The 18,754-nt window shown below is 32.6% G+C and overlaps 1 protein-coding gene across 3 annotated transcripts; it reads left to right on the forward strand.

Annotated features, from left to right (window-relative positions):
- The first annotated feature begins 8,855 nt into the window (after positions 1 to 8,855).
- On the forward strand, positions 8,856 to 14,340 carry LOC145579071 (uncharacterized). Of its 3 annotated transcripts, none has more exons than XM_081636347.1 (10): positions 8,856 to 9,297; positions 10,114 to 10,380; positions 10,588 to 10,729; positions 10,821 to 10,865; positions 11,486 to 11,529; positions 11,961 to 12,053; positions 12,133 to 12,234; positions 12,624 to 12,985; positions 13,093 to 13,211; positions 13,813 to 14,340. In XM_081636347.1, exons 2-8 carry the CDS (start codon positions 10,309 to 10,311, stop codon positions 12,726 to 12,728), a joined length of 603 nt encoding a protein of 200 aa, XP_081492473.1. In that variant the 5' UTR covers positions 8,856 to 9,297; positions 10,114 to 10,308; the 3' UTR covers positions 12,729 to 12,985; positions 13,093 to 13,211; positions 13,813 to 14,340. The 3 variants fall into 3 exon arrangements, 2 of the variants coding, with proteins under 2 accessions (XP_081492473.1, XP_081492474.1); XM_081636348.1 differs by having other exon boundaries at positions 13,109 to 13,211; XR_014098995.1 differs by lacking the exons at positions 11,961 to 12,053; positions 12,133 to 12,234 and having other exon boundaries at positions 10,821 to 11,175; positions 11,265 to 11,529.
- Positions 14,341 to 18,754: the final 4,414 nt, after the last annotated feature.

An 18,754-nucleotide genomic window follows, 5' to 3' on the forward strand; every position in this document is an offset into this window, starting at 1 on the left:
GCAGCGGGATCAAATGTTAGTGTTTTTGGTTTCTTTTTGGTTATAAATTACAACAAGTTAATTTGTGATATGCATAATTACGAAACATAAAAATAGCTAAAATTTCATATTTCAATAATAATGTCTCAAAATTTTGACACTACATTGCGTGACTGGTCGTATTCCTTGACCAATGCAAAGAATAGAGAGCTAGAAATACAACCCTTCTCTACGGATTGCGTTAGAAAGCCTATTCACACATGTCAATTACCACTTCCTATGAGTGCATAACGTATTCACACATGCTTAACGTAGGCGCACTTCAAACAACGCCTACAATTTGGCGACTCCAGTGGGGGTAAATTGTAGGTGTCGTTTGAAGTACACCTACATTAATCATGTGTGAATATGCTTGGCACTCATTGGAAGTGGGAATTCACATATACGATTAAGGACAATGATTAGGGACAAATAAAGTAGGGAGACGCCAACAAGTTTTTAAGGAACTTGTAAACTGTTCACGAATAATAAAAGGTAACTACGATAAAGGGACAACGAAAGGCAACAACGATTGACCCGTGATGGTTAGACCCCATTTATAATCCATGAGATTACTAACTCCATATGGTTCGGAACCACGAAAGGGGGATCATGGATGATGGTACGAAGTGAGTCATGGAGTCACATTCGCCCGTATTAGCCTCTACTCGATTCTTATTGTGAAAAGTGATTCCTTCGATCCCAAAGGCGCACAAACAAAATATTCAATTCACTATAAACTATTATATGCTAAATTGGTTGAATGTTAATGCAACATATAATTCTAAAATATTAGTGATTACTTTGATTAAACAACAGGATTAAAAAGGAACCTAAACCGGTTGTCCAAATTATCTTTTTAGGCGTGATTTTCAATTACATATTCTCATTAACATGTAATATAGTGATCATAATAACAATAATATAACCAACATTAATATTGGAAGCAATTTAACAATAAATCCAACAATTAATATATGATAAACATAATAAAAATCGTTAGAAAAATAATAGAAATAAAAGGAACATGATTCCTTACTTTGATTTTGTTTGCTTGCAGCTACAAAATAATAGACGCGTTAGTAACTTCTAGGAAATTAATAAAAAATAATGACAATTAAATTAAATTAAGGTTGATTTGGAACCAAGCCCTTAAATAGTTCTACCTTTCACGCCTTTGTTTAAGGACGGAACCTCAAGTAAAGTACTGACTCCTTGGAGTGTTTGGGGAAGTATTGTGAGAGAATAGGGTAGGTTACTGTTAATGCTGGAGCATAGAAGAGAGAATGCAGAATTATTTGATGCCCCAAGGATTATTAGCATTAAGGCATGTAGCAATTGAACATGATTTTTCGAGAGCAGCCTTGGATTTTTGTAGTCCAAAAACCCATTTTTTCAAGTTCGATTATGATGAAATATGTCCTTTTCCAGAGGAATTTGGTGCTATCTTTAGCTTCCCTGCTAGAGTTCTCGTACAATGCCTACTCTGCGTGAATACTATTACTAGGATTTTGAGCGTCATCTAAATATGACAAACACAGATTTAAATAAAATTGTTTTTCGTAAAGAAGTAGATCTAGAAAAGCTTACAAACTTATATTTTAATTGTCCTTTCTCTGAATCATATCATGTATATCGTAGAAGGGCTTATATTTTTTGGATGTTTAGCAAGATTTTATTTGCAAATGATAGAGTAGAACATGCTAGTCTAGTTTTTGTGCTTGAACATGTTTAATCTGGGAGATCCTTGGAGAGACCCTACGTGGCCTTGATGAAGCAAAACTTGATCAGAAAGCCATCATGAAGGGCTCTCTAGTACTGTTGCAGGTAAATTGAGTCCCATGCAAATACTGTGACACGAGGTGTGCACCGTGCCATGGTGCAGCTTGTCACGACACGGTGAAGTTTACCGTGTGACATGATTGGAAGTTGTTCTTTTCAAAGAGAGAGTTTTCCATCCGATGGGTGGTGCCGTGGTGGAGTCTTACTAGGATGGTTAGGAAGAATGATACTCCGTATTGTCATGTTCCCTGTCTATTAAAATTGACTTTACATTTCCCTTCTCGGTTGATGCAACAATATGGACTTGAACAAGTAGTTCCATGTTATAATGATAGTCCTCATGAATTATCATTGCATGAAAGTAATGTTCACAAGTACGAGACATATTGGATTGGAAGGCCTATGTGGACCGTTTCTGCGTGTAATCAACCTCCTCCACCCTTATCTAGTGCTTACAAGTCATGGTTGAATCCCTGAAGTAGGAGGGAATGAGTTGGATCATGTATGTTTGATGGTGATTTGAAGGAACGACTTGGAAGTAAGAAGGCGCCTCCTAAAGATTGTCTTGGTCCGAAAACACAAGGAATTGAATTTAAGACTCCTATCATGCTTAGGAAGAAGAGTTCAGTAAAAGTTAAGGGTAAAGACAAGATGGTGTATAGGGAGAAACAACCTAAGAAACCTGAAAAGGGTGAAAGAGGTGAAAGCTCTACTAGAGGTGTGACGGTTCAAGCTACAAAGGACACACTAATTGTGAAGGCCGACCTAGTTGAGAAGAAGAAAGAGGTTCCTAAGGCTAAGAAGGATTAGACCGATATTGCTTTTCTTTTATGATTTAAGTTTTAATTTTAGATAAGTCATATGATGCTAATAGTTGTAGTGACATTTATTTCATTAATAACATCATATTTATTTTTGGCTTAATTAAAACTTACAATGACTTTCATGTATTTTATTTTTATTTATCCGATTCAAGAAGTCGGACGCAATGGAAGAATAATAAAAATTTTCGAACAAAATAATCGCAGAACAACGAAATTAAACAAACTGCAAAATTCGAAAAATCTGATTACCGTGTCACAGCATGTCTGCCTGACGGCGGGTGAACCTAGGTCGTTGGAAACTAGATTTCTTAGTCAAAACTAAATTTATGAATCTAACCCCAACCCAAGGTATAGGGTAAGTCTAGTTCGAACCCAAGGGAAGGTGGTTTCACTAAAGTCTAGGCTAAGTTATTCCGAAGGTAAATTGAGGGTTGGTCTAACAAATCTAACAACGCAATTAAACGATTACTAGAAAGGTATAAAGAATGCTAGGGAGTCGGGATTCACATGCACTCATGATACACACGTTAATTGGGTAAGAAATTGATCAAACATACAAAGCGAGGGAAAGTAAGAAATGCAATCAAAATCACTCAATAGGCTATTTCCTAGGGTCAAGCTAGATGTCTCTACAAATGACGTCAAAGGAAAATCGCAGATTAAGATCAATCGATAATAATAGTTTCCAAATCAATTATTCGTGTCATTGAAACCTATTATACAATCTAGCACGATAGTTAAGGTTGACCACTTTTCAAGATATCAAACATATGCACAAATTTCACTAATCAATTTAATCACAATGATGATCAATCAAATTCCCCCAATCAATCATGAATTATCACTCATATATGCTTCACCCTATCATGAAATAGGGTGAACACGTATTTGATTAATATTATTTAATTAGAAAAAGTTAGTTCCTTAAAATCTGTTTACTCAAAACCTACAACAGTTTGGTCAGGTGCCTTCGATGGCTTCCAAGATAGCATTAAAATAGATAATTTTAACATTCAATTTAATTTCCACCATCAGAGTATAAAAAGTCTGATAATGAACCAAAAAACAGGAACCCTAAATTCAAAATAACTATATCAAAAAAATTACTTCTATTGATAAATTAAACAAATCAAGTTACCTTGATCAGTGATAGGTACTCCAAAAAAATCAAATTCGTCTAAATCCAAGCTCTATTAACAAAAGCGCACAAGTCCTAAAGTACATATAGTGTCTTAAGTCTACAAAGTGTTAATAAATCTTGGACTTGTGCCTAGTGTTACGTCTAAATCCAAGCTCTATTAACAAAAGCGCACAAGTTCTAAAGTACATATAGTGTCTTAAGTCTACAAAGTGTTAATAGAGCTTGGACTTGTGCCTAGTGTTACGTCTAAATCCAAGCTCTATTTACCTTGATCAGTAATAGCATTGATATCTATTAACTGCACTAAAATAGTTCAATTACTTTGTAGACAATTGATTCAAAGCAAATAATTAATAACTTCATTAGTTTGTCAAATCGACATATAAAGATACTCAAAATATTATGAAATAATTTGCATACATATTTGATTCATATGGTTGAATTAACAAAAGTTAGTTCCTTACAATCGTTTTACTCAAACCTTGTAACAATTTGGTCAGATACCTTTTATGGAGATTACCATATTATATAATAGGTTGAAATTCATGAAGTGTGACCACTTTATCATCCAAAATAGCATTAAAGTTGATAATTTTAACATTCAATTCCATTTCCACCATTAAAATATTGCAATATAAAAATTTTGATAATAACTCGAAGAATAGGAACCCTAAGTTCAAAAAAAAAAACTATATTAAAAAAAATTACTTGTATTGGTAAATTAAACAAGTCAAATTACCTTAAACAGCGAGAAGTATTCTGCAGAAAATAGAATTCGGCTAAATCCAAGCTCTATTTTACTTCGTGTTGCTCCTGTCTTCAAAAGTTTGAGTAGTATTATTGCTTCAAATTTGAGTTATGAGATTGCTTATGGTGATAGTATAGAAGAAAATTTGATAAATTAAGTTAGACAAAGGTTAATTTACCAAATAATTTATCAAAAATTTTAGAAAGAAACTTTGGTAATTGGTGGGATGTTTTTTTTTTGGAAAATAATGGCGAAAAAAACAAAGGCCTCACCAATTTTAGGATTCTTTACTTCCTCAAATAAAAAATAAAAAATAAAAAATAAAAAATAAATAAAAAAATTGGATTCTTCAACTTTTCTTTATTTTTTGGGAAAATTATGTATGTACGGCACGTAATAAGGCAGGAGGAATGCTCTTGTTTTTATTATTATAATAATAATAATTATTATTATTATTATTGGAGTTTTACTTTCTCTTTTATATATATATATATATATATATATATATATATATATATATATATATATATATATATATATGTTTTTTAGTAGCTACAATTTAACTGCCACTTAATTTAAAATAAATAGGTACTTCATAAATAATTCTCCAAAAAGGCAGATATACATTACTTTATTGTAAGACAAGTTAAACTTATTATCTTAAAAATATTTGAATTTACCCTTTACTACAAAAGTTTTATTTGTCTACAGTCAATCTTGTGTCTGGCTGACCACACCATGCATATGTGGCCGTGACGGCGGGTGAAACTAGGTCGTTGGAAACTAGATTTCCCGGTCAAAACAAAATCTATAAATCTAAACCCAACCCAAGGTATAGGGCAAGTCTAGGTCGAACCCAAGGGAAGACGCTTTCACTAATGTTGAGGCTAAGCTATTCCGAAAACTGAAGAGAATGGGTTGGTCTAAACTATTGAAGTCAAATAAATCAAACAAATCAAATAGAAATCAATTATCAAAACACTAGGGAATTTAGGATCCACATGCATCGATAATAAACTTGCTAATTCGAGGGAATTCGATCAACTAAGCAATGAGAGGGAAACAAAATATGCAATCAAGATTGCTCAAGAAGCTATTTCCTAGGGTCAAGCTAGATATCTCTACAAATGACTTCAAAGGAAAACTGCTAATTAAGATCAATCGAGAATAATAGCATCCAAATCAATTGTTCGTGTCATTGAAAGCTATTATGCAATCTAGCATGATCATCAAGGTTAGCTACTCCTCTTCAAACCAAGCACATGCACAAATTTCATCAACCAATTTAATCACATCAACAAATCAATCAAAAACCCCAAATTAGCTATAGATTATCACCAATACATGCTTCACCACATTCCCTAGCAAAGGAACTACTCACTAATCGCGGTGAAATTGAAAAGCATAACAAAAGAAATCATAAATCTCATCATCAACATTGTAATCCAAACTTTAACAATCAAATTCAAGCTAAACAATATAAATTCAACAATATATCAAAATCAAACATAAAATTGCATTCAAAAGTAAAGGATTCTTACAAAACTTTGATCAATATCAAAGAGGAATGAGGATCTTAATATCACAATCATCAAACATCAAGTTTCTCTCTCTAAAATCTAAGAACAATATCACAAAATCAAGAGCTTCTCTCTCTAAAAATCAATTCTAATTCTAAACAAAGATTAATTCTCTCATTTCTTCTCTCTAAAAATGAAGGGAAATCTAGATATAGTAAAACTAACTAATGGGAAGTTATTTAGACGTCCAAAAGAGACCTCAAAAGGTGCAGCCTCTCACTCCTATGTGCGGCCGCAACAAAATGGGTACGGAAACAGGGAAGAGAGGGAGGTGTGGCCGCTCCTGGCGCGCAGCCGCGCAGGTGCTTGGCGCAGCCGCTCCTTTCTCGCGCACACCCGCGCCATGGGAGCACGGGAAGCCTCCTTGTATTGCCGAGATTAACCCCGTGAGCTCCGTATGAGGCATGATAATATAGGCAGTCTCTAGGAGCTTTCTTGGTGGGTTCAACACCACCTTTTCATGCCCACATGGTATGAAGGCGCATCTTTGAAGACCTTACTCTTGGACTCCTTTGCATTTGGGCTTCAAAAGGAGAAACTAGGACAACTCTTTGGCTTGAAAACCCCGAGAGGAATGCTATTGAGCCTTTCGATCATCGCCAACTTCCTAGAATCAAAGAAAAACAAACAAGTAAAGAAGAAAATTCAAAATAAACTAGAAAATAAAGAAAATAAGTAAACATCTAAAGAAAATGCAAAATAAAGAAAATGCAAGTAAAATTGGAGAAAAGGAAATAAAAGAGATGCAAAAGTAAAGAAATTTATCCTAAAAGAAGCTAAATGAGTGCTATAAATTACACTCATCAAACTCCCCCAAGCTAAACTTTTGCTCATCCTCGAGCAAAACATAGCAAGAAGAAATAGGATGAAAGACTTAATCAAACAAAGAAAAAAAGAAAGAAAGAGATAAGAATATACACTAAGACTAACTTGCGTAGGAATCACAGTTGTTTTTAGCTACAACAAGCCCTTTAAACCCCAAAAACGCCAATGAGGACGAGTGAGGTCTCGTAAGGGTATCCAAAGATTTTCACTCATAACTCTTGAAGGTAAAATGAGGCAACAACATTAAAAGAAAGTAAAATAAAAAATTCAAACAAGTAGCTAATGAAACATACTTTTATAAATTACCAAATGCAAGTGAATAAACAATTTTCTACACAATAATAGTATGCACGTTCAAAAATATCTAAGGTTGACTGAAACATAGGATATGCTAAGAATAGAAAACTAATGAAACGCAATTCACTTTCATCTCAAAACATTTTTAACACATTCTCCCAATTAGCTTCAAATCCACCTTTAGCAAGCATCTCAATGATTCCTCGAAGGAACCGGAAAAAGAAAGAGATATAAGGCTACTTGACATCTTGACTAAGGCACACCGCTCTATAGGCTTGACTCACATCTCCCTCCACCGACTTGTGACTCAACCACAAAGGTTAAAAGGTCTTGAGAAGGGTTGCAATGTAGGCGAAAAGGGTGAAGGTAGGCTAAAATTTGAAATTTGGTGGTATACCTAAATTGTGAATCAAAGGGTGATCAATCCTCAACACCATAATCAAGCAATCACCAAACAAAAACACCAACACCCCCAAGCTTATTCAAAGACAAAATCACAAAAATATATACAAAAAGCGTAAGAACGCTTCCCCCCAAGCTAAAATAAAGCATTGTCCTCAATGCTTATGGAGAAAACCACTCTCATCAAAATATTTTTGAACTCTTCATTTTTCAATTTTTATCACTTTTTCCAAAGCTTTCTGAATTTGCTTTGCTTTTCTAAACTGAACTGAACTAAACTAAACTAAACTGATTGGAGCTGAGCTGAACTGAACTAAATTAAGCTGAAGAGAATAAGCCATAAATATTCCTTGACTAATAGTTACTGCATATAACGTGAAAAAGACAAACTCTAAATATTTTTAGTATTGACATAACATATCTTATTGATTTGTAACAAGTAAATTTGTTAGTACTCCCTCCATATTTTATTATTTGCTCCATTTTCTTTTTACTAATGTACTTTATTACTTACTCCTTTTCCTTGTCTAGATTATTTTAACAATATTTTACAATTTTCTTCCCCACTAAGTTTACTAAGTGTATTTTGTATAATAAGGTTATAGCTCAACTCTAAGCATTAAATTCGATTTTTTTTTTATATATCTTTCCATTTTATTTTTTTACAAATACCAATCTTAATTTTTTTCTTCACATTTCAACATTATATTTGTGTACATACAAGGACATACATTAAGTTTGCCCCCCTCCCCCAAAAAAAATTCTGATTCCGCCCCTTGCTTAGAGAAATGGATCAAGTAATAAAATATGAAGCCCTCCGTATTTTAATAAGTGTTACACTTAAGTCGTGTTTTAATAAGTTTTACACTTCATTTATTGACAAACAACAACTTTTTAACTGACATTTGAGCTAAGAAGTATTTGTATATTTAAAAATAAGCATAAAATATTGATATAATGATAATATACATAAGACTAATCCAAAGAAATAGCAATTTTTTTTATGTGTTGATAAAAACCGTTAGTCAAATTAAGTATATAAATAGTTTAATAAAAGTTAAACTATTTTTGTTTTTTTAGAATGTCAAAATAGAACGATATTATAACATGAATGTAGTAATTATTTTTTGTTGTATATTACACTCTTAGAAGTTCTCCATTGACCCATACCCTACCAAAAATGAAGGAAAACAAATCCCCCCCCCCCAAAAAAAAAGGAAAAACTCCCACCACTTAAACTAAGGCCTTCGTATTTTCCGCCATCTTTTCCCCAAAAAGAACTAAACAACCCACCAAATCATCCTAGCTTATCTTCAATTTCAACAATTCAAGAAAAAAAATTAAAAAAAAAATTATTTTCTTGATTATCTTGGTGGAATTATGATCCAAAATATGGAAATTTTTGGATCTGAACTAACCCCAAAATTTGAGAGGAATTTTTTTTTTATTTTCATCCGTTATTCCCTCTTAAAATTTCCACGATTTTTGAAATATTTGGTAAATAATCCCATTTCCAACTTTCTTTATCAAATTTTCCTCCTATAATTTTATACTAAGAAATCTCAATAGTCAAATACAAAAAAAATAATATTGCTCGAACTCGGAGAAAAGCCAGACGAAGTAAAATAGAGATTAGAATCAGTCCAATTTGATTTCCTGGAGTACGTACCACCATCCAAGGTAATTAATTTTTTTATTCATCATTAGAAGTAATTTTTTATGGTTATAATTAATTATTTTGAATTTAAGGGTATTCTTGATTTTTGATTGAAATGCGAATTTAGGGTTATTATTCATAAATTTTAAATTCAACTATTTTAAGTGTGGAATTGTAATTGAATGGTAAAATGTACTCGTAATAACTTAGTTGTTTATTGTCTACTAGTATACTATAAAGGGTTTTTTGATTAAGGTATACCACTATTTAAGTTGAATTAAAATGTGATTATTGGTTGATTTTTGTGCAAATATGTGTAGATTACTGATTTTTGTGAGAAAAAGAAATATTAGAATAAACAACATATAACAATGTCTCATGTGAGTAAAATGTGAGATATCAAAGAATAAATAACATATGACCAACTAGATAGATATCTGTAAAAGTAACTTCCCTTTATACTATTCACAAATTCTCATGTTCTACATGGTAGATAAAAAAAAAAAAGTGATCACACTCACGAATTTCATACTGTTACATGATGTATTTATCTATATGAAAGGCACTAGACCAAACTACTGCAAGTTTTGACTAAAGAGGTTTTAAGGAACTAGCTTTTGTTACAAGGGTATATTAATCAAATACATATACAGATAATTTTATGATGTTTTAAGTTTCTATATTTGTCAACTTGACAAATTAATCCGGCTAGTAATTTAATTACTTTTTGGTTTAATTTAGAATTCTACAAAGTTTTAATCTATTGTAATGATTTGATTCATGCACATACTTGTCGTAGTTTATCAAAACTTTGATTTTTAATATTTTTTCCTTTTTAGCTCCAAAATGTCAAGATTAGGAGGAAAAACTCTTTCAAAGCAAGATTACATGGCTCAAAATGAGAATAATCTACAAAGACTTAAGACAATTGAAGGTAACAAAATGAGAATGAAGACGTTGGGCAAAGCGCATTGCCGCTTCTTTGACGAGCTTAGTAGATAGCTCAAAAGTTAAGAAAAGTAAACAAAAGTGTAATGCTTCTCTTGAGAAAGTTGGTAATTATTTACTCAATGAGCATGAAGAAGTTGAGTACGAGTAATAAAAAGGTATTGATTTATTTTTTTTGTTCAACTTTTTAATACTTTCAAAATATATTATTGAGATATTAACATGTTATTTTACCATTATGTATTCCAAATTTAATAGCAAGGTAACTATTGAAAAGTTCCTTCATAAAGTTTTTCTTAGATAATATCTAATATTTATGCAAAATTTATAATCGGGTACCTATTCTTTATTATTAAATTTTCCAGGTTAAGATCAAAGAAAGGGGTAGAACAAGCAATGTCATTCCACCAATGTCAATTGCTCAGTTTTTAAGCTCAAAAGAAAAACAGACAAGACATGGAAATAAAAATTCTGATAAAATCAGAACAACCATCAAAGCAATACAAGGTTACTTTTCATACACTTATACTTATAATTTCATATTTGATCAAAATACGCATTTATATTTCATTAATCTTTAAATTTTAACTCTTACTAGGATTACAACAAAGAAATGAAGGTGAAAGCAGTGGTCATTCTCAAGGTAAATTTAATACTAATATTATAATTTCATTATACAAGAGTCTATTTTATAATGTTTATGCAATTTCTAAAGTTAAAAGTATATTATATTAACTTAACCCTAATTAAAATGCACTTGATACAGTACAAGATGATGTATAGCACCATGAAAACTATGATGATAATGATTTGCAAGGTTAAGAAGGTGATAACAATTTAGATCAAACAAGAGACATTGATTTAGAAGATCAAGAAGATGTCAACAATGCAGACATGATTAGAAGTAATGATAATGAAACACATATAAATAATGAAAAGAGAAGACAACAATGGTATTTCTTGTTATTATTTTTTCAATGATTTTTTTTTTTTTTTTTACTTTACACGAATTAATACATTCTATAATGTTTGTATTCTATAGGAAATAAAAAGAGAAAAAAAAACTTATAAGAAAAAAACTCCAAGAGGTCCTAAAAGAAATCTTCAAATGGCAAAAATGAGACCCGGTGAAAAAAAAAATAATAAAAAAAAACATAAAGGGTCAGTCGATCGGTGTAAATAGAGCTTGTTCTACAAGTTATTGTGGTGCCCTTGTTAGAGATCCTCTTAATGCTCCATTTTATGAGGTGAAAGTGTTTTCAGAAATTCCAAAAGAAAATAAGGAGAAGATGTGGCAACTTGTTCTGGTATTTTTCTTTTTTATCTTGTTACAAATAGATTATGTTCTTGTAATTTTTTTTTTTTTTTTGGTTCTAATAACTACACTTGTAAGTATCATCAAGGAAAAATTTGATATTGAACTTGAGGATGACCGGGATGAAGAGGAACGTGATAAGAAGTTAAAAGAAAGGAAAAAGCATATCATGGGATCTTTGAATAAGAAGTACAGGAGTTATCGCGCAAGATTGAAAATTTCTTATTATGATACGGAAGATATAGATGAAGATCGACTTAAAGAATAGAATATGCCCCCAAATGTCGATGAAAATCACTGGAAATGGCTTGTTACATATTTTGGGTCAAAAAAATTTCAGATATAATATAATTTTATCATATATTTCTTTATTTTTCTTTGAGTTTTGGACATCAATTATATATTACTTTTCAAATTCTTAAGGGCATAAGTAAAAGAAATGTTGACAATCGATCTTACCAAGATGCTGGAAACACTGTTAGAACAAAGAGTTTTGCTCAAAAAGCTAAAGATATGGTAAAATCTTTTTTTTTTATATCTATTTTTATATACAAAATGAAAATTAATTTGATGATATGACTTTTTATAATATCAGTTCAAGCGTGACAAAGTAATGCAGAGCATGTTGGATTTATATGAGAAAACTCATTCAAAAAGTGATAAATCACCTGTCACTGAAGTAGCAAAAGAAAGCATGGTATCTTTTTTGTATTTCTATATATTTTTTTTTGTACGGGTATTTCTATATTGTTAAAGATTGGACGTATCTAAGTATAAAATGTGGAGATAGTATATATGTGTTGTGATTGAAATGAAGCTAGAGTTGTTTTATGTTTATTATGGGACAACGCAGGTTGAAACAACATTATTAAAGTTGGATTTCAATCATTTTATGAAGGAAATGCTGTCAAAATTTATGTAGAAATGGAGATACATTTGACTTGTTTTTAGTTTAAAACAATGTGACCTTTTTTCTCCGTCCTGAATCAATCTTATGTATATGTAATTGATTTTATTTTTAAATATTAGTATTTATAAGTAGTTTTTCATTGTTTGTATAATCTTACATATAATTTTTTTATGTAGTCAAAAATTAAAGAGCTCCTTGTGCAACGTGGGGCGGGAGAAATAGACATGACCGATGAAGAAATCAATACAAAAGTTAAACCCGTTAGTAAACGTGGTCATTAACGTGGCAAGGGAGTTAGCCCTTCTATTACATCATTATATGGGACATTTAGTGAAGGTGGAAAGTTACGCATAGAAGCCAATGAGGCAAAGAATGAGGCAATAGAGGATAAAAAAGAGGTAGAAGAAGTAAATGTGAAAAATAAAGCCCTGACTAAAAAGAGAGAGGGCTTCAGAAGGAAATGGAGGTTATGAAAGGTTTCATGGGAAATATTTTGAACCATCTGGGTTATGATTTGTCTGAAACGAATATGGATGAGGTATATTTCATTATTTAATATTTTTTTTACATGTTCATTATTTAACATTGTTATACGATAGTAGAATTAAATTTGATTTTTTATTGCATATTAATTATGAAATATAGGTTAATGATGATGTAGATGAAGATGATGATGATGGTGATAATGATGATGAGAATCAGGATGGAGAGGATGATGAAATGCAATAAGATCAAGAGGATTAGTACTATTTATTATATTCATTGTAAGTTTTATTATTGTTTTGTTTGTGCTCTTGAGAGCTTATAAAATATAAATCATAATCAGTGGTGGTTGTCTTTGCTTGCTCATTGGTATGATTTCTATGTTATATAGTCCTAACATTGCCTAAACTATCTAGAGTTTGAGCTTCCAATTTTAATATATATGTAATGTCTCTTGCGTCTAGATAATCAGTTTACTCGTCGATCAAAATTCAGCATGACAACTTTTTTATTACTTAGTTAAGAAATTGGAAATTACCTGTAGAATTACCTCTAAAATACTAGTTGTTTATCATAACCTTACTCTCATAACTAAAATTGTTGATGGGTGAGGATTAGTGATGCTATCTTTGAAGTTGGCCATCCATAAATAGTTTGCTAATATAATGAATATTTGTGTGTAAAAGTAGATTTTTTTTTTTTTTATTAAATGTACTCAGTTGTGTTTGTACTGTTTTGTGTGACCAAATACCATGTTCAAGGTAGTGTTATGTTATGCTCTGCATGATTATGATAGATTCCTACTTATTTAATGTCACGTTGTGTTGCATGCTGCCTAAATGTTGCATCTACTTATTCCTTGAAATGTTTTTGCCTTTGTAGAATGAAGTTATTGTTGTCCCGTGAAGCTACTGCTGCCCCAGCTATGAAGATAAATGATGTGTTGTAGTTGCGCCTCTGGTCGCTCCAAAATCATCAGTTTTCAATTGTTCTTTTGCCATAGTCCCTTCGTGAAAGTTGTAGATCTCGAAAAGTTACCAAATCTAGGCTCAAAAATTTCTCCATTTGGATATGTGTACTAAGAGTTATGCCTTCTACTAAGAGGATGATCAATTATGTAATGACTATTTATTTATTAATAATATCATTTTTTATTGATTTATTAAAATTAGCCATGTTCATCATGATATTTTTTTATTTACGTATGTTATATTGAAAAATAAATCCTAAAAATGATTTTTCCTATAAATTTACAACAAAGGTAATATCATAATTTTTTTTTTAATTTTTTTTTTTTTTTTTTTTTTGTAAAATTTCTATACATCTATAATAAATACATTACAATCATATATCATGTATTGTGCCTCTAAAACCTTTCAGGTCTAATTTCCGATTTGCAACTAAATATCATCAGCATTAATATATGTATATGATATTTGGAAGCAAATAGTTATAATGTCTCTAATTATATTTTGATGCAAAATTATATGGTTGCCCCTAAATAAATATGGTATTTAGAAGTGAATTTTCATAATGCCTCTAATTATATTTTGGGACAAGATAATATGGTTCCCTCTAAACATATGGGCTTTGAGAATCAATACATAGTATTGCCTCTAAAAGAGGCTTTAGAGGAAACAATGAATTAGCGAAAGAATTATTAGAGGCACTTGACTAATTATCTTTAAAAGACATTAGAGGCTACATCGTTATTATTAGAGGCATTTTTTACTTGCTTATATATGTAATTATTTTTGTAGTGATGCGGAGTCGAGATCGGGCCGGTCGGTTTTGCCAGGGTCTACTTACCCCCATCGTCCGCATGAACGTACTTCTTATGGATTGACTCAGCAGTTGGATCCATCGTCCTCTTTGAAGCAGTCTGCGGCGTGGTCTTGGCCGCTTGGCTTGAAGACGTCACTTTCGTGGCAATGGACTTCCTGGACTTGGACGGCTTCCCTTTCTTTGAAGCAGAGGCCGGCTGCTTCCTCTTTGACCTTGGGGTAGGTGTGGCCAAATGAAAGAATGCAATTTTTAAGTTAAGTAAAGTCAATATAAAGCGTCCAAGCGTAAGTAGGAAGGAAGCCCCTTCTAGAGTCTCAACTCAGACAAAGGGCCAAATTGGGATCGTCCGAGTTAAATCAGGAAGGACTCCTCTCCCAACCTACACGCTCGACACAAAAAAAAAAAATAAGCGGACGACCAGTACCTCCTTAGTCTGTGTATACAGCTGCTGACGAGCCTTGTACCGAGCTAAATCAAGCTCGGACATATCCACCTCCCCTTTTGCTGTGGGTCTAGCATGGCTAGATCTTTGCCTGCACAAGAAAGAAGAAAAAGTTAGGAAATTTTCAACACAATTTACTTGCAAGTGGCAAAGGTACGAGTTTCCACCTTGGGGGAAGGTTTCGGTATAGGTCGCATGCTGACATAAATACCGGGTCCCTGAGTCAGTTGGACTAGGAAATCTAGTTCTTAGGCATGGCCACGGACTTACCGTCCCTAATCACCCTCTTAACTCCAAAGTAGTCAAGTTGGTATGCATAGTCAGGGTGGACGGGTGGCTTGTAGGGTCGATGCTGCCCTTAGCCGAGCTAGATGGGTTTAGCATTAAACTGATTCATCCACAAGTTAAACTCCACGTTCTTTAACTTAATGCGGTAGAAACGGTTCTTCAAATCACGCCACATGGATAGCCTGCCCATCACAACCAAGTAGTCCTTAGTGGTGCTCAGAATGAACCAGCCGTCTGTTCCCGAGTCCAGGCGGACCGTAGAGTGCATCTCACATGGGACGTCATGCTTAAAGCCCTACCGAATACACGTCACAAGATATCCAAAGATGTTCAACCAGCTGTTCGGCATGAGCTGGAAGAGAGCAATGTTATACTCGTTCAGGAGCTCCTAGACGAATGGGTGAAGAGGGAAGCGGAGTCCCACCTCCAAGGCAGCACAATAAACGCTGAAAGACTGCCGACGTGGTCGCTCATTCTCCTAGGCAGCCACAGAATGAGAGCGGTTCAGCGCCTTGAGTTCATACTCCACTCTCAACATGAGGAAACTTTTGAACTCCTCCATCCTATCATTGAGGAAGCTCAAGGCCGTGTCTCCAACTAGATAGGCATACGGATCTTTAAAATTGTCCGCATTAGCCTCCTCGCCCACCTCCTTGGCCTCTTGATTCTCCGCCTCCCCTTTATCAAGCAGAGGGGCAGCCCCATATTCTGAGGACAACAATGTGTCCAAGTCAGCAACCTCGGTCGAGCTCCTAGTCTAGGAGCCCCAGCCGCCTTCGGAGATAGAGACTCTCTCTGTTACCAAGGGCACTTTACCCTTATCCTTCCTCCTAGCATCTGCCTGATTTATAGGAGGAGGAGCGCTACGAGAAGGCAGGTCGACCGGTTCAACAGTTACTGTGCCTGTCCTAGGCCTGGCCAACCTGGTAGTTTGTGATGGGGGTAGTTCAGAAATTCGAGCGAACGCCCTAACGTTCGCTTGAGAATAGAATTAAGGTTCTGTAACACCCCAATAATTCTCTCTTTAAACCCGTAAATTCCCTGAACAAAACTTAAGAGAACTGCTGACGTGTTCAAACGTTAAGGCTAATTCAGAAGTTCGCAACGGAAAAACTAATTCAGTTATAAATAAGTTTCAAAACTAATGAACAAAATAGAATTAAGTCTTAAAACTTGGAACCACTAAGGCTCTTATTCAAAACCCAATAAATGTGGTAAATGAATCAAACCAAAGTTTAAATAAATTCAGACTTATGAAAAGAAATAAACTGCGAACAATAACCAACACTCCACTCAAAATCCCACCACCTTGACACAAATTCTGATTATGTAAAAACTTATGATTAGTCTGCTCCCCAACATTACAAGTGTAAAGTTTGGATAATACAGGATCATTGAAAGGCGAAGGCCATGACCAAGAAAAATACACGCAATCAGCAACGCTGAGTACATACAAGCTACGAAATATAATAAATAATTCCTGGCATGCAACTTATAATCAATCATCACACACAATTTAATTATTGACTCAAACACATGACTCAACTATTAACAATACTAAGACTTCACTAGTTAATAATAAATAATTCATCCCATTTTATTCATTGGATTAAGCAGTAGACAAGGTTGTCTCCCCATGCTCTAATTTGGAACATTTATAATAGAAAAACCCCATTCATCCTTTCGAAAACATCAATAAACATCCAATGGCAATGGGCGCGACTCCGTGGCCATAGCTAGTATGAGATCTCATCTAACTCCTTATAGTTTTTAAAAAGCGTTTGTAAATAAGAGACTCGTAAATCATACGGCCTCTAGAAAGTACACGGCTATTACCCCGTGAACCCCAACCCTTGATTTGTCAATACTCTAGATCTGCACAAATCCAGAGTTTTATTGGTCATCCATCTTGCACTTTACGTGATTTACAAGTTTAAACTCGGTGATGACTAAAATGTAAAACAATGCAACCAATCAAACATTATTCATTCAAGCAATTCAAATTTCCAATTAAATTCTTGATTTATTAGTGGCAAATAATATTTAGTATGACTCCTTTAACTACCTTATTGTATAAACACCTTAAGTGCATAAAGCACTTCAAATCCTGAACCTCGACTTATAGACTTTAATAAACTCCCTCTACTCAATTCATAATTAATTCATGAAAGAGTATTAAAAAAAATTTAACCTCAGGAACCATTATTAAAATTAATTCCACTCATAGAAAACCATGAATCCATAACCTTTATTTAATCATAACATGACCACTTAATAAGATAATAACTTATACATCACCCACAACCATAGTCATCATATACTTATATCTCAAACATGCCTCATACACAATATACAAAAATCATAATGTATAACAAAAATTAAGCCCAGTCTTCTCTACACAGGATACTAAGTTCTTGATACATCCCTAATCATGCTCCTAGAGGCAAGGTTTCGTAACTTGTACGTACCTTGAGAAACGAATTGGTATTGCCACTTTACGAACTAGAAATCACCTTCTATAAAGTCCTCTCCTAAACCAAAGAATAAGATTTCAATCAATACTCAAAAAACCAAATTTATAGCAATACTAACTTACTTTAAAACCTTCAAAATCTTTATAACATCAAAAGCTGCTTATATATAGTTCTTTAAATTTCCTTCATAAAAACCTTAAAATACACCCTTGTATATGAAATTACAGCAAGTTTAAAGCTTTATAAAAATTAGAAAATTTACTTTATACATGAAATCTTAAAATTATAGTAATATTTGAAACTACCAATATTATACATTAAGTTAGTAGGCTTTAAACTCAACAATTTACCAATTCAATGCAATTAGTACCTTTAAAAACAATAACCTAAAATCTGAAAATATATTATTGCAATCAAACTTTAAAGTTCCCAACTTTATCATCATAAAATATCCAAAGCCTTTATTTAATGAAATTAAAGACTCAACACATTAAATCAATACAATTTAGACCCAAAATTAAAACTTTAACAAATCTGAAAATTAGTTTTAATCATCAAAATATAATTTTAACATCATATAATCACTATATATATATATATATATATATATATATATATATATATATATATATATATATATATGTATATATATATATGTATATAAGTAACTTGGCTAACACGTTTTAAGCCCTCAAATCATGAAAAACAAGGTTTAAGCTCTAATTTTCTTAACTAATTAAATCTGAAATTTTATTTTATAATTTAAACATGATAAAACTTAAAAAGTTATACTCTTTTATAATTCATATACATAATCAAACCATAATAATAACAA

This window comes from Chenopodium album, chromosome 14 (genome assembly GCF_948465745.1).
Source record: "Chenopodium album chromosome 14, dcCheAlbu1.1, whole genome shotgun sequence".
Taxonomy (NCBI): domain Eukaryota; kingdom Viridiplantae; phylum Streptophyta; class Magnoliopsida; order Caryophyllales; family Amaranthaceae; genus Chenopodium; species Chenopodium album.

Coding starts and splice junctions, on each gene's coding strand:
- LOC145579071 (XM_081636347.1), top strand. CDS start 10,309: ATGCTTCTCTTGAGAAAGTTGGTAATTATTTACTCAATGAGCATGAAG. Junction 12,054..12,132: donor CTCAAAAAGCTAAAGATATG/GTAAAATCTTTT, acceptor TTATAATATCAG/TTCAAGCGTGACAAAGTAAT. Junction 12,235..12,623: donor AAGTAGCAAAAGAAAGCATG/GTATCTTTTTTG, acceptor TTTTTTATGTAG/TCAAAAATTAAAGAGCTCCT.